The following is a 16,980-nucleotide window of genomic DNA, read 5'->3' as shown; positions in this document are numbered from 1 at the left end:
CCCTGCTCACCCCAACACAGCCTGTTCACACTTTAGCCATCTGGCAAACAGTACAGTAGTGAACACTTCACATCCAATAAGAAGCGTAGACTAAGTATATCATATATCATCATCATTGTTCTCAGTGCATCTGACAATAAAGATTTGAGTAGGGAGCTAATGAACTCATGAACCTGTATATCACAAACAAAGGTGATACTACAATTCTTATATATTCAGACTGAACAGCAGAATAAAGACAATAGAATTAATTCACCACCAACACAAATGTATTTAGTATCAAATGAACAATTTTAAGTTTCTAGCAGCTTAATATTCAGATGAGAATACTTCGCGCAGTACGTTGCAGAGCTTATTCCATGCATGTTGTATATAAACTGGTAACAGCACCATCAGCAGTGTTGCTTAATCTTAGTTGTCAAACAGTGTCTCCCGGTGGACTGTGACAGTAATTCAGTGTCACATTCAATACTCTCAAGTAACACTACTCTCAATAGTATCACTGTCTGTCTGCTTCACACTATGGCTAATGTTCACAGCCTCTCATGAAGGACCAGACCAGCACAGGTAGGTCTGAAGCCTGCATGCGTTTTCCTTTAGATTCGACTGCATTGTCTGAAGTATATGCTGCATGCAGCTGCTAAAGTTTCTAGATGTGTCATTCCTCTTCGGTGTCAGTGACCTCCTTATATTTCAACAAGGCCTTAATATTAAGGAGCATCCTCAATGATCAGGATCTAATGTGTCACAAGAAATGCTAGTCTGCATTTTAATAATTTATCATTTTTAACACAAAATGAATTTTATGCACAATGTATTTTATTTTATCTATATACTCCAGAATATTTACTAGTATTATGACTGTAATTCTCTTTCAAGTAAAATACGTGAACCCAAGAGAGCAGCTTCAGTGCTGGTTACAAATTCATGCAAATACTAGTGTTTGTATACAGTATATGTGTGTTTTTCTTCTTCGGGCATAGTTTGAGTTTTTCATCAGTTTCTATATTTTCTAGTTCTGAAATGCTACACCATTTATTTTCTTCTCCTTCTCTCTTTTCTGGTTCAGTGAGCTAGCTGGCCGTTTTGATAGTGAATCTCTGTCATTCTGCTATTGCTTATCTGCTCTGATCAGTCATTTACATATACACCTGCTCACACTCAGGATACATTATGCATCTCTACTTAAGCTATCTGTTTCCACACTACTGTATCTCTGTCTGCTCTGCTCTCTGATTTCAATCTTTCTTCGCATGATGCTGAGCCAGTCACCACCCTCTGCTCCCTCTCCCCCCACCAGCTCCCCAGCATGCAGCAGGAGCTGGTGCTCTACACCAGGTCCTCGGGTGCTGCCCTTCATCGAGCCTTTTCATGCACTGAGAACTACTTCTGCCCCTTCCTTCTGTCTCCTACCACTGCCAAACTACCCTGCCCTATGCCCAAGCTTCTTAGTATAACTGAATACACCTCAACTCCAGGGCACCATGTCCCTCAATGGTTCATTTCCTAACGACAATAATCAAGCACATGTGGAAATCCAGCCGGTCTCCAGAGACAGGATGATAAACAGCACTCATCCACAGAACAACAGTCACAGAAGAGGTCAGTACATCTTGAATAAAACAAGATGGACGTATGAGGTGGCTTGAGAATTCTGTCTTCATTTCCTTCCCACAGAGATGATAATGCTGCGTTCATGTTATATTGGAATTATTGCAATTACAAGATCCCAACTTGTAAATAGTATTCACGTCAACCTCAAAGTCATAATGGCAAAAATGAAACTCAGAATTTTAACCCTCCCTCGACCAACTCTGTAATCATACAACTGTCTTGAGTTGACCTACATGAACACTTGAAAGTTGCAAACACAGGAATCTTTCCCCTCTCTATTATCCATCCCATGTGACATGAACCTGGCATTAGAAAATATCTTCTATGCTGCACGTTTATATCTCAAGCCTAAAAAAAACCCTTAACATATTGTATACTGATTCCTGGTCCATTTTTAGAGCACAGCCTTCATACATATGTTTCAGATATGCCATGCCCCAGAAATGTACAAAATGAGGAAAGTCTTTTCATTTCCCTTTTCTTTCTGAGGGTGAGATGAGGAGATAGATATCAGGCTCATGTCTGTGTGTTCAAGACAAGTAAACTTTTATTTATTCAGCCCAATTTCACAAATCACAAATTTGCCTCAAGGGCTTTACAATCTGTACATTATCTATCCTTAAACACTTGATTTGAATAAGGAAAGATTGTCCTCCTCCCTGCCCAAAACAAGTGATGGTGTCAGGACATGGTTTGCATAGTGAAACCAGGGGAAACAACAAGCCAACACCTCTAAAGCTCACTAATGTTAACGTATTGGCCCAGATATAAGACAATGTTTTATTCCAAAAATGACTGTACATTTGAAAAAGTAAAGGTTGTCTTATATTCAAGGACTAGACAATTACATGTTCACGAGATCAGAGATCCATTTTTAATGGAGAGAATATCGATGTAACATCAGCTTCTAGAGCGGGTGTTGCATTATGGGTTGTTTGTAGTATTGATGTTGCTAGGATAGCGAGTGTCTCCAGGTCAGTATATGGTGTGTCTGTTATGGCCAATCCACACAGACAGCGAGACATGAGCCGGCCTGCGTTCGGATGTCTGTCCACAGAACCAGCTGTCTGCCAGTTGCAGCTCCTGAGGAGTTGGCAGCAGCCGGCCGAACTGTCTGCACTGACTGGCAGCAGAAATTTACTGAAATTGATTTGAGTATTCATGAAGGCTCTACGGGAAGAAATCAACAGCGTTTGTTTATTGATTCATTGATTTTATTTACCCTGTCTGTAGTGAAACCAGCGAGCTCACAGGCAAACTGGGAGCCGATCAGTCAATATCGATACAGTTAATAAGTTCAGAACATATAAACAGTGGGAGATTTGTGTGATTTGACCAACTGTCTATGGAGATTACTCTTCACTCAAAAAGACGGTCTGAAAAATGGTATCTGCTGGAGAAAATAATTTCAATGCTTCCAACAGCCTGACAGGAAAGAGTGTGACCATGTGACTGATAACAAGATACACAAATGTGTGATTTACATTCTGCTTTTATGGTATCTTTTCAACTGTGCTAGAGAAAAGGCTATAAGGATGAGAACTCTCCTCTCTTTGGATTAATAGTATCTCAGGGAAACTTTCCCAACAGGACGAGTGTGAGAGTGTGTTGTATCTTAAAAAAATATTTTTCCAAAAAAGGTGCTGAAAAAGGGCGAGAAAAGTAAAAACCTCAGTTTGTGGTTTTAGGTGGATTTATGTCTATTATCACAACAGTTTATGCATCTGCCCGTGTGAGTGCGGGTTTGGGTTTTGGTTTCTAAACATGTTCTGTACTTCAGGAAGCTGCACACAGTCACTGTGCCCGCTATTTTATTCTTCCTCCATAACTCCCCCTGTAACCACAAACTGTCATGCATACATTTCTGTTTGTGTAAGAATTTTAAAAGACAAAACATGTTCATTAGTGAGCTTTAGTGGTGTTGGTAGGCAACTTTCCACTTTGGGCAGAGCCAGACTAGCGTCGGGACAAGCTAGGCTAACCATGTCTTGACTCCATCTTCGTACTTAATGCACAGACTTGAGACACTATCAGAAATAAAGCCAATAACTGTATTTCAGAAAGTGTTGAACTATTCCTCTAACAGAATTTTTAGGTCCTAAATGTGGCATGTCATTAGCAGCCAAGCAATCAGCAAACCATGTGACACCACAGCTGCTCAATACTACGGGATGCACATTCAGTGGCGTTGCTAATTAGTGATGATGTGTTACTCATTATTCAGTGAAGAAAGTGACACCTTTACTTGTGAGTTTTTGCTACTTTGTAAAGATCATGGCAGCATTTAAATATCACTGATATGTTCACAATTTGTCAGACAGGGATAGCAGCAAAATCATGAGCAGCCCAACACAGTCTTCTTCATTTCTCCCTTCTGCTCAGCCGTGTGAAGATGATCTATTTCATTTGAGGAATTCAGTGCTGTTTTCATGGGTTACAGTCACAATGGACATCATCCTAAAAAAGTCATGTGATCTCTCTCTAGATAATAGAGTCAGAGCTGAGGCCTCTTCAGGTCAGTCGAACCCCATCAAGGCTTCCAGGACCCACAATGAGCTTCACAAAGAACTGCTGCTGGCCCACAAACGGTTGGTACCTTACAGCAGAAACAAAATGATCAAATCCTTTGTAAAATATTAACAAGATTTTATGGTTATTCCTTTGTAAGATGAGGACCTGACTAAAGAGCTACTATATAATCTTTAGTCAGCTTTTCAAAGGATTTGTTTACTTTGTTTCCATCATTGTAGTGTATGGAACGCCTCTCTCCTCCGTCATTATTCTCTAAAGCAGGTGTCATTAAGAATACATGAGAGTCTCATTCTTTCTCTCACAGACTTGCAATCATACACCTTCTCTCCATGCTGCTGCAGTCCTCTAGGCCACTGGGAGCATGAAGCAGTGTAAAGTGATATCTACTGACCTGGCTCCACCATCGGCTTGTCCTGACAGCACACACTGTATCAGTGAAAGCATTGGATCTCAGTGTTGCTGCCTGTTAATCTGACCTCACAGCTTACAAAGTTACAACCAGAAAGACTTTTTAACAGAACTTCAATTTATCTTAATGCCCCAAGTTTACAATTATATCAATATTTGATTACTCTTTTAAACAACAATGTGACTTTTGAAACTGACAAACAAAAAAGATCCTTTAATGTTTAAATGAAAACAGATCTCAAAGTGATCTTATTACAAATGTGAAAGCATATGAAATGCATCATGTTTTACCTGTAAAATGATTTGCACTGCTTAAATGTTACATGTACCACCATTGACCCCTGAGAGATGAAATTTCATTCCTCTCCCTTACTTGTATATAGACTAGTTGACAATAAAGTTCTCTTGAATCTGGATCTGTAAAGGAACTAGTGACTACAGCCGTGACATTAATATAGTACGGTAAAAATACAATATTTCCCTCTGAAATGTAGTGGGATGGAAGTATAAAGTAGCATGAAATTGTACTTGAGTTGTACTTTGTCACATTCCACCACTGCAATTTACCAGGAAAAATGTGGTTCCTGGTTTCCAATTTATCACCAGCAACATTTCTGAAATGTTCATAGATTCAAATAGGTCTGGTGTTGTGATCATTGACAACACTGTTTCCCCACTTTGTAGGTATGATTAAGGATAGTGACATCGTCTTCCTAGATATGTAGTTAGCCACAAGAAGACTGTCTTCTGAAGAAAAACGACAGGATCAGGGTTAGGATTAGGATCAGGGTTAGGGTTAGGGTTAGGGTTAGGATCAGGGTTACGGTTAGGGTTAGGATCAGCGTTAGGGTTAGGGTTAAGGTTAGGCCGGTGCCCCAAAACAACCTGTATTTCTATATATTTGCATTCATACGCCATACAATACGTTCGTTACATACAGACAAAGTCCACGTAGGAAGGGTTAGGGTTAGGATCAGGGTTAGGGTGAGGGTTAGGGTGAGGGTTAGGATCAGGGTTAGGCTTAGGATCAGGGTTAGGGTGAAGGTTAGGCCAGTGCCCCAAAACAACCTGTATTTCTATATATTTGCATTCATACGCCATACAATACGTTCGTTACATACAGACAAAGTCCACATAGGAAGGGTTAGGGTGAGGGTTAGGGTGAGGGTTAGGATCAGGGTTAGGCTTAGGATCAGGGTTAGGGTTAAGGTTAGGCCAGTGCCCCAAAACAACCTGTATTTCTATATATTTGCATTCATACGCCATACAGTATGTTCGTTACATACAGACAAAGTCCACGTAGGAAGGAGGTTGGGGTGGATAGTTGGGTCAACAAAACAGCAGACTTACACATGGAGCAAGTTTCACATTTCCACAAACAGTGCTCTGTGCTCTTCCAACTACTCCAACAGAGTGAGGACTCTTCTCTCATGAAACAATCTAGATGATTATATCACGTTGATTTCAGGAGTCTTGCACTTTAATTTCCTGTCCCTCAGTTGCAGTCCCACTGATCTGCTGGTGGCCATATCTTGCAAATGTTTAGTTTCTACTCTTATGCTTCTCTTACCTACAAGCTGTCAATTGTGAATTAAGTTTGTGTGGCAATTGAGATCATTTCCTACTTCATCTGGCACATGCTTTATGTTGCTGTCATACTAGTTGTTCAGTGGTGATAGAGGGTGTTTCTTTGTTTTGGGGGGTATTCTTTATATCAGTCAGATTGAAAGCCACTCTCTGCCAATCTAAACTGTTGGTCATCTACAAAAATGGCTGATAAAAAGAAATTATCTGTCCTGAGCCATGAATTTGGGATTTTATTATTTGCTGTCTCAGCTGTTTGCTGCATACCAGGTGGACTACTGGGTTTAGATTTATCCATCTCATTTCATCGGATCCCCCTCATGTTTTGAGGTGCCTTTTAGGGGAATGGACACATGGCGTCTGGTGTCTAGGTCCACACACAGCAGATTCCTCATAGTGGCTGGCATTGGGCTCTGAATGTAATGCGGTTTTAGGGGGAAGTTAGTCGTCACTCCCCGCTCCCTACTGTGCTCAGCTCAGTGTTTCCTTGTGGGGAGTGATGAAGTCAGAGCTTAGATGCCAAATACTAATGCTGTGAATACTCTACATTTACATAATCTACTCCGTGTGAGTTGGCTGATTGAATGGTGATTATGTCAACTGTAAAAAAAGGGTAAAAATTTAACCTTTTTGTCCATATTTCAAATTTGAGAAAACCTGACCCTGTGATAATGTCTATAAACCATCTGTCCTTTAACTTTTCTAACTCCAGCTCTGTCTCTGTCCTCTATGGGCTCAGAGGTCTGGTGCTGAGCAGCAGGTCAGAACTTCAGCAGGTGCTGGAGAGGAGGAAGAGGGTGCAGACTGGCCGAGAAGAGGAGGGACACACCAGGACTCCTCTGGAGGATGAGCTATTCAGACGTCAGCAGAAACAACTCCAGGTAGTAAGTCATGTTTATTTATAGTCGGCATTTATAAGCAGCATAAAAACAATTAATAAATGGTTTATTACACACTACAATGTAGTTGCAAGCAGATTTAAGGACATTTTTATGTGGTCATTAATGTTTGTTAACTCCTCCTATAGAGCATTCATAACTTTACAACAATAATCAAAAGTCTTAATAACACTGATGAGTCATAATAACACTGATGAAATCATGTCTTAAGTAGTTTAAATACATCTAAAAATGTTTAAGTTGAGTTAGTCTGTTTGTTTTTGTCCCCAAAGTTATAGGATTATACGTACAGGAAGTTATAGAGGACTTTTTTCCTTGTTATTTTTATACTGTAGATAGTTATACAACCATTCGTTTCTTAACATTTTAAAAAGTGTGAGCATTTTCAATGTAATTTCACTTACTTTGCTATGTTTATACATCATGAATCAGTATTAACTGGCAAATGTACTAATATGATGAATACATTTGCATCAGGAAAAGCAAAAATAAACTACAATGTCCAATCCAACACTCCTGGCAAGTCAACATTTAATCAGCATTTATCAGCATTAATAAAGCATACATAGGGCACAGTTTAATTAAGGTCCAATGTTCAGGGGAATAAACTGGATATCCAGATAACTCAGTAAACCTGCTTCTTGAAAAAGACCCCAGTTCTGAATATAGAGTACACAGTCATGCTCAACAGAAAATACTTGTTGTATAAATGTCCAACAGCACATTCTTGGAAAATAATTTACAGTTACAGGACGTGGACAAATCAGTGAAGTTAATTTTTGTCTCCCTCAGGTTAGTAAATATTAGGAACACTTTTAAATATAATTCACTCCAGTACATCACCACCCAAAACGACCTCAATAATAAACATAAAGTAGAACTATCATCTTTCTGACAATGTTAACAAAAACTGAAAAAGTATAAGCTTCATAAAAGTAGAATTTATGGCAGAGTTGTTGTATTGGATTGCATTAGATTACACAGGTAATCCTAATAAATTTCTTGGTGAGTGTAAATGTCTTTGTTACTTGTCCCTGGCCCAGATGTTCCATGTTGTAAGGGTTTTCTTGTCAATTTTGTGCAAAATGGCAACACCTGAACTGCCGTTTGGATTCTTTTTGGGGAACCTTTCTGTCCACTTGGAAGACCACCAGGCTGATGTGGCTAATCCTCGGGGCCACTATACAGATGCAAGACAACAATGGATAGATTTATGTACTGGAAACAATTTTAGGAAATCTCAGTTTCTAGGGTAAGAAAAATCCTGTTTTAGTCAGGACGGATAGCTGAAAACTAGAGAAACTGTCAAAACAGAGATCATTTCCATTTCCTGTCTCACAAAATCCTTCAATGCGGCCCTCATCTTGAGGTAATACGTTTAACCATCTTTACATGAATAACGTTTCTCTTGTTTTCTTTATTTTCTTGTCAGAGGCAGAATGAACAAGAGGAGAAAACACCAGAGGAAGCTCAGTTGATGGAGTTTGTCAGAGTCCGACAGAACCTGAGAAAGATCCACTCAGTGATCCAGAACAAGGCTGCAAACTCCTGAAGTGCTACTGGAGAGTGCATCCAGAGTGTAAATTAATATCTTGTCTAATCTGACTTTTCTCAACATCTGTTGGCCTTTGTGTGCAAGAGTAACAAGCTGTATGCTAAAAGATAGAAGAAGTGGATGAAATACAGAATTTTTAAAATATGGACACATTGACAGGAACTTGAATGGAAAATAGAAATTGGATGATTTTTTTTATGGTAGATATGTGAAGAAATGTCATCTGTCGTGTTGTGTAAGTCTAATATTTGTCAGTATTTATGCTTGATATAGCAATTGTTATTTATCAGTAGTATGTTGTAGAAAACAAACATGATTTCATTTGTTCTGTCAGATTTGCTAATGTCCTTATTGTGAATGCATATTAAAAATGTCTTTATGATTTAAGCTTATGAGACTATTCAACTGCCAGAAAGAGACACTGAACGGATCTTATAACTTTATAAATAAAGTTCTAGGCACTTGTGAAAAAATGCCGTACAGTGAAGATGCTTTTAATAATAATGCCAGGAATACTTTTTATATATAAATTAACTTCATATAAAGTTGAATAAACAGCAGAAACCTAAAGTAAATCAGTGTTTGCTGTCAGCAGCTTTGTCTTTAACAGCAGCAGTTCTCCTCAGTGTTTCAGGTACTCAGCAGGTCGGTTGTTCCTGCATCTTGGAGAAGTTGCCACAGTTCTTCTGTGGATTTTGGCATCTCAGCTGCTTCTGTCTCTTCATGTTAATCCCAGACTGACCCCATGATGTTGAGATCATAGACCATCTGTTGCAGGACTCCTTGTTCTTCTTGTTGATGAAGATATTTCAAATTTTGACTCAGTCCAGATGCCTGCTGCCATTTTTCTGCACCCCAGTTCTTGTGTTTTGTGCGTAGGTGAGTCGCTTTGTTTCCATGTCAGAAAATTGACTTTGTGGCTACAAGAACTGATGGTGCTGCTGGATTTCAAAGGGAAGTCAGCTTGATGCATTTTTCATCTGCTGCACTCCTTTGGCCAACCACGGCATCGCCAGTCCTCAACCTTCAAGTTAAGTCAATTTTATTTTTACAAATCACAACCCCTGTCTTTAGACCCTCAAGAGGAATGAGGAAAAACTCCCTAAAAACCCCTTTAACAGGGAAAAAAATGGAAGAAACCTCAAGAAGAGCAATAGAGGAGGGATCCCTCTCCCAGTACAGACAGATGTGCAATAGATGTTGTGTGTACAGAATAGAAAACAAATTACAGAATACAGCATTGAACAGGATAACAAAATTATAATGGTTTAATAATATATATGAAGAATGTTATGAAGAGGATGCCAAGCAACTTCCAGGTGCCTCCAGAACACAATAGGACCTGAGTCACGTGACCTCCATCACCATGGAGACGTGGGAGGAGGAGGGAGACTCACATCACACCATCCACACACACAGGGGAAGAGACAAGAAAAGACATTATTCACAAAGGAGAGAGAGAAGGATGAAGACATCATCCAGAGAGAGAGAGATATGAGGTGACGCGGAACTCCTGCAGGATGGAGAACCAGATCCAAAACCTCAGGAAATGGCAACGACAGCCAGAGAGGCAGAGCAGTTCCAGGATGGGTGCTGGTCCAGCAAGGAATGCCTGAGAGACAAGAGAGGACAGGAGGAGAAAATAGTGAGAGAAGGAGAAAAGAGAGAGAGGCACACAGCTCGGATGGTCATGTACTTGTGGAACAGAAGGTTAGAACAATGTGAAGGTTATCAGAACAGTTGCAATAATCAATAATCTCATGGGCAGGACAGCGCTTAGTAAATTCATTGAGACAGAAACCGACCTGCCATGCAGTACAAGGTCATGAACTGCTCAATTAAATGCAACTGTTATGGGATTTAGGCTGGACCAGATAGAGGAGGATGGAGGAGAGGGAATGCAGGCTTACCAGACTCTGAAACACACCGGGGCCCCAACCTGCTGCTTCCTCTGAAGCGCTGTTGCCACGGCAATCCCAAACTCGCTAATCTGGCTCAGCATTAAAGTTTTATTAAAATCTCTTCTTCAGAGAAGGTGAGAATCAAAAGAAAACCAAGCAACCAGTAATGAGGCAGACACCACACCAGTTCATCAGCCGATGCGTCCGACGATCAGCAAGTGTTTTCAATTCTCCCGATGCTCCCAGCCACACACAAACCCAACCTTGCTCATCCAGTCCAGCCAATAATGAAAAGCATGTGAAGTAGTGTGAGCAGGGGCTGCACTTTAGTGGTGTTATTGAAAAATATACATGTTGCTCAATCACAACACAACTAATTGTAGGTTAAGGCAAATGATGAGTTTTAAGTTTAGATTGGATTGTGTGACGTCAGCAGGGAGGTTATTCAATATGGGACCCAATAGGAAAAGACTCTGTCACCTGCTGACTTCTTTTTAACTTTTGGTACGCACGGGGGTCTGCATTCTGAGAGCTAAGAGCTTGAGATGGTATATAAGGTTTCAGGGGATCAGACAGGTATGATGGGGCCCATTTAGGATTTTATAAGTCAGCAGAAGCACCTTAAAGTCTGATCTAACATGGAGGCCAATAAAGGGAGGCTAGAATTGGTGTAATATGATCGAATTTTCTTGTTTTAGTTAAGATCTGCAGCATTTTGAACCATCTGAAGCCTTATAGTAGTAGAATTACAGTAATCAAGTCCGGATGAAACAAATGTGTGTATTAGAGTCTCTGTGTCAGCCATGAACAGGGAAGACTGAATTTTTGGCTTTGTTAGGTTAGTGGAAAAAGGCAGTCTTGGTGATTTCTTTAATGTGAGAGAGAGTAAGTGATAAATTAACAACATTCAGCATTGTAGGTTCCAGAAAAGGCCAGAGGTCTTTGAAAAGTTTTGCACGTTAAGTTTCAAGAAGGCAAGTAGTTGGTTTAGAATCTGAAATGAGCTTAGTCAAAGTTTCAAGAGAGATTGTCTCAAAATCTGTAAGAACTGTAAGGACTATCTGTGACTCTGCATTAATATGAATTTGGTAACACAAGATCTGCAGGAGTAGCCGGAGTTGAGGAACTAATTTTGCTTCTAATCTCATCAACCATATTGCAGAAAATGTCTAGAAACACATGGGCCATGATAGGTGAGCAGCTGATGGACAGCTGCTTTTTAGTAAGTGAAGCTACAGTGAGCTAGAATTATGTTTATTAATTAGGTGAGAGAGATATGCTGCTTTCCCAGCAGGTAAAGCACACTTGTATTCCAATAAACACTCATGCCAAGAGAGTTAAAAAAAACGTTTGATTTTCACCATTTACATTCCAGTGTCTTGCCGGCCTGCTTAAGAGTTCTGGTAGTAAGAGGTGCAACTGAATCCAAGAGACTAGAGAGGGTCACATTTAAATCACTAGTGAAATTTTCCACAGAGCTTGTCTCTGCAGTGAAAGCAGCCAAGACATCAGGCAACTGCTGACCAAATGCAGCTATAGTAGGCAGACCAGTGTGGTAAATACACCTGTGCTGATATTAATAGGACAGGCCAATGATGTTCCAAATTTAATAAGAAAATGACCTGACACAGCGTACGTGGCTGGCTAGACCGTAAGATCAGACCATTAATCACAACTGCATTTGCATACGGTCTGATCACCGCCCATTGACCCACTGTATAACTGTCCCTCTGCCCTCTGCTCTGGGTCAGTCCACTGTCTCAGACCCGCTCTGTGTCGGTAATCCCACCGTACTCTGGAATACTAATAAACCACCATCACTACAGCAAACTTTGAACAAGGACTTGGGTGAATTTCTTCAACAATGGAAATGGAAAGACACATCAGTGACCTGAAAATCCAAAATTACACCAGAGGTAAGGGCCCTTTTGAGAACCCAATTATTGAGAGGTGTTTAGGAATGCTTGCATTTTCATACCCTTGGAATTTGACTTGGTTGTAAAAGTTGCTTGCCTCTTCCTATCCTGAGAATCTGACTCGCTCTTCTCAAGGTTTCGACATTTCAGGTAACAGAGATAGGAAATGGATAACGGCCAATGAAAATGGAAAAGACTGGTCCGCAGTGTTTGGAACATTGAGAAAAATATTCCAGTGGGGGACCAGTGAGAAATAGGCATATACAGGGTTGGTAGGAAGAAGTAGTGATTATGTAGTATATGATTCACTCTCCCAGGGACGATATGCTCTCTCAATACTTGGGAATATATTTCATTTTTGTAGGGATCTGATTTACACCAAGCACCAAGAGCATAAAATTGGTTGCAGCACAAAAATAAAAAATGAGATAAATAAAAAAACAAAACAAAAAAAATGTACAGGAAAATAAATATGGAAGGAACAACATTTACAACAAATAAAATATGGTAAACTAGAAAGAAATGAGCTACAAGTGCAAAATCCCACACAACTAAAAGTCTAGTTAATTTCACAAATATGAAAGAAAAAAAACAGAGTTAAACTTGTGCAACAACTAGAAAAAAAAAACACAACGTAGAGCACAGAAAACCTTATTGGATAAGTCTTCCAGATGCACCGAAACAAACATGAATAATTGAATTGAAAGATTTAATCTTATATTACTGGGTTTTTGTTGATGTTTGTCACTTCATCACTTTGTTACTATTGTGAAACATGATTCATGATTTTCTTCCTTTTCCAAATCTTAGACAGTGACTGTGGTAAGAATGATGTGGTGATCTGAGATTACAGAAGAAAAAAAAAAAACATAATATTGTTTATGGGTCAAATGGTTTTCTAAGTATCTCACTACACAGGATTGGCACCTTGGACGCAGCCAGCCCCTAGAACAGGTAGCCATTGAGAATTCCTTCCTTTGGGGTGAGAAATGACTCATTTGTAGCAACCCAATCCAAATTATCCCTAACTATGGCATCTCCAGCAGAAAAGACAAATGTGAAAAATGTGACCAGGGCAGTACCCGACAACGCCACCCTGGGAATTTCACCCAGAGAATACCCAACAGATACAGAGGTTATTTGATGAAGAGAAGGAGCAGAGACGTGAGTTTCAAGTTTCAAAAACAGGATAAATTTTATTTCGATTTTAAAAAGAGTCTGGAGTTGTTGCTTTGGTTAGTAAAAGCTGCAATAAAAGACGGGTTAAAGTTAGATTTCTTCATTATAAAAATATGTTATATAATTATAAATATTACTACATTGACAGCATCACCAGTGCAGGGGAGGGTGCCAGGAAAGCCCACAGGAGGATGAGAGTGAGAGGGATGTTCCAGGGTGCTTCACCACCACTAGTATTGTGAAACACACACGCACACAATTGCTTTCATTCACACTGCAAGACAGCAGGAACACATGGGGATTAGGAAGCCACAGCAAAATAGCATGTGATTGACCTGGTCACAACAAGCCAATGAGTCATTTATAATGAGTTGAAGCAGGCATTGCTGTCAGCTCATGCAAGGCTTTGGCTGATCATGCAGCCAAAGCAGTTAAATTAGCATTCCTGTCCATGTAAAACCCTGTCCCCCCATACCTGCCAACAACCTTGCTTTGTAGTCCTCATACAAGAGAGTACTGATGTGAAGCATAGATTGTGACTTTCTCATGGATGTAAATATGTAAATGACTGTGGGTCCACAATGATGGCTGTTTTGTGGCACCCACACCTCTGCACTCGTGGCTAACTCACATGTCACCTGGCCCGTTACATGTGAGCCAAGGGAGGATATGTCAGATAAATTCTAGAAGTTTGAGATGTTTTAGCGCTCATCTTGGGAAAAACAAAACAAAAAAAAAAAAGGGTGACACATCCTTCCCCACATGGATTCTTGAAAACTTAAGTGTGAAAATTTGTGAATGTGAATGTTTTCTATATGTGTGTCACTGTAAACAGATTCTAAAATAGGCCAGAAGTCTGAACTTGCAGAAAAAGCCATCTTGGCCTCCCTCTGTGCCAAATATCCCAAAATTGTGATCCTGTACAATCACATGCCACAACATCCAACCAAGAGATTGGATCTGTATCAGAGAGCTCCACCAACAAATGCCCTGAAACCCTGCTGGTCCATACCGCAGCGTGTCTGGCTCACCATCAACACAACAGTCAAGAGTCAAGGTTGTCCTGCTTGGGCCCGCGCATCCCACTGTAAGCAAATGCCTCCTCCAGCATGCACCAGAAATTAGCAGGGTCCCTCTTCATCCTGTGGGCCCTCTTCCTTGTCAGCTACAGAACCACAGAATGTTGATTGCATCCCTGGGAAGGACCTCCTCCCCTGAAGGACAGCATAGGCCCTAGAGGCCCAGAAAAAGATGTATGACACCCTCCAGGGCACCCACAGCCATCAGAGGAGCAGCAGAGCAGCGCAGGCACCGGAGGCCCAAAAGAAGATACATGACACCCTCCAGGGCATCCACAGCCATCAGAGGAGCAGAACAGAGAAATCGACAGACATCACAAATGGGACCTTTCGGTGTACCTAGAGAGAAAGAGACCTAAATATGAACCGCAGCCCTCAACAAACACATATCTCCAACTGGCAAAAATGGTAGCTGATAATAGCCCAAACCGTAAAACTATGTGTGTGGATTCATCCCACACAGCACAACAGAAGGACTCCCATTGATGGCCTTGCCCATCACCTCCCTTTGACACTTGTCACATACTAGACTTTAACTCCTCTGGACACTGTGGTTGTCCCGACCCATCACAAACTAGACAGCTCTACTGTCATCAACTTTATGCCAACTGTTATTCCTGCAACACTCCTAACCTTCTCACCCTCACAATGGTTCCAAAGACATTAAAATGGTGTGTTGAAGGTAAAGGAAAAAGTGGTGGTGTGGTCTGAGTCATGTGATACCAGCCATGAGAGTCCTTACTGTGCCACCTGAGGTTCACATTATTAAAAGAGACTTATACACAGACACACAAACACCATGGACAAGATTTTTTGGTGCTCCCATTCCAAATTATGGAGCCATGGCAGCTTTGGATTTAATAAGAGACCCTTTTCATGCAGTTGAAGATCTTGCAAACTCTACTGCAAAAGGCATGTCCATGCTTTCACAAGAGATGACTGCTGTAAGAATGACATGTCAAATACCATCGCACAGGTTGGGTACATCGTTATCTCAGTGTCTCTCCTCTGCTCCACTGTTACGTCTATCAGCAGGTCTCAACGAGGGGAGTCACATCCACCTGCTACATGACGCATATTTCCTAATTTGGACATCGCTCCCAGAGTTGGGGGTGTTCCCCAGAGATAAAGCTGAGCTACTGACACAAGCGAAGTGCTCCCAAGGGACTCTCTATAATCTGTTGTTCCCCTTCTCCTGTCCACAAAGTTAGGTTGTAAAAAATAGGCAATAGATGAAAAGTGCAAAGCAATAATCACCTTTGAAGTTTTCTTTGCACATTACATGCTGTGCTGTCTCTGTGTTATGGGTGTATAAATAGGTAGAGGTCTGTCTGCAATGAGGTGATGAGGAAAGATTTAGCTCAGTAGTCAATGCAGTCGTCTATGATCTGAGAGACTCCAGTTCAAGACCTGGTGTGGGGACCTCCTTCATAAGGTAGTTTATTTATGAACACTTATTGTAACACTTTAATTTTCTGAAATTAAAAGCATATTAAAAAACAAAAAACTGATTTTTAAGCATCTTTCCACTTTTATTCGAATACAAATACAAATAATTTTGCTGCCTCAATAAATACAGATACAAATACAAATACTGAGCCCTCTGCACATTCCTACCAGACAAATATTTGACCTGAGTTATTTGTAGTATTTGTATATGTTGTCTCTCTCCTCTGACTTGAAGCCGTGTGATAACCTGTGAAGCTACAATGTATTGTCACTGCAAAAGTATTACTGTCAATCCATAGAGACCAGGTCTAAAATCAGGGCTTGACCTCTGACCTCTGAGCTTACTCTACAGCTGCTGCACATTGGCAGGTGCTATCTGTATGTCCTGCATAGTGTTAGCCTTTCATCAGAGATTTATCGCCACAGTCCCTCCTCACCCTCCCCATTGGTAGAGGACTACTATTTCTAGTCAAGGGCACAACACATTCAAAATAGCGCTCTCTGTGAATCTATTGTCATGAAGACATCTGACTCCGATCTGTACCCAGGGCTCTGAAAATAAGTCAATTATGTACAGTTATCAGAACTACACATTTCACAAAACTGGAGGACCTCACCTTCAATCTGACTCGAGTGGTTGTCCTTCAAAACGTTCCAATATGGAGAGCTTATGTGTTTATGGTGTAATGGAGATGAGTGACCCAACAAGAATTCTCTGTGATGCCATCCCAATTGTTGCCAGGGCTTTCCAGCTGGGGCTCATATACTTCACTCTGCCCTGTGAAGACCATGTTACCCCTGACTGATCAATAGATGAGACACAGCCATACTTATTTACAATACATATATACATATGCAAGACTG

At 40.6% G+C, this 16,980-nt stretch overlaps 1 protein-coding gene across 1 annotated transcript; it reads left to right on the top strand.

Annotated features, from left to right (window-relative positions):
• The first annotated feature begins 1,303 nt into the window (after positions 1 to 1,303).
• si:ch211-218o21.4 (actin-associated protein FAM107A) lies at positions 1,304 to 9,124 on the top strand. The gene is made up of 4 exons (XM_067593647.1): positions 1,304 to 1,602; positions 4,100 to 4,202; positions 6,878 to 7,019; positions 8,470 to 9,124. The coding sequence occupies exons 1-4, from the start codon at positions 1,485 to 1,487 to the stop codon at positions 8,587 to 8,589; spliced, it is 483 nt and encodes a 160-aa protein (XP_067449748.1). The 5' UTR covers positions 1,304 to 1,484; the 3' UTR covers positions 8,590 to 9,124.
• Positions 9,125 to 16,980: the final 7,856 nt, after the last annotated feature.

Source organism: Thunnus thynnus, chromosome 6 (assembly GCF_963924715.1).
Source record: "Thunnus thynnus chromosome 6, fThuThy2.1, whole genome shotgun sequence".
Taxonomy (NCBI): domain Eukaryota; kingdom Metazoa; phylum Chordata; class Actinopteri; order Scombriformes; family Scombridae; genus Thunnus; species Thunnus thynnus.
This window is presented reverse-complemented; position numbering and strand designations above follow the sequence as displayed.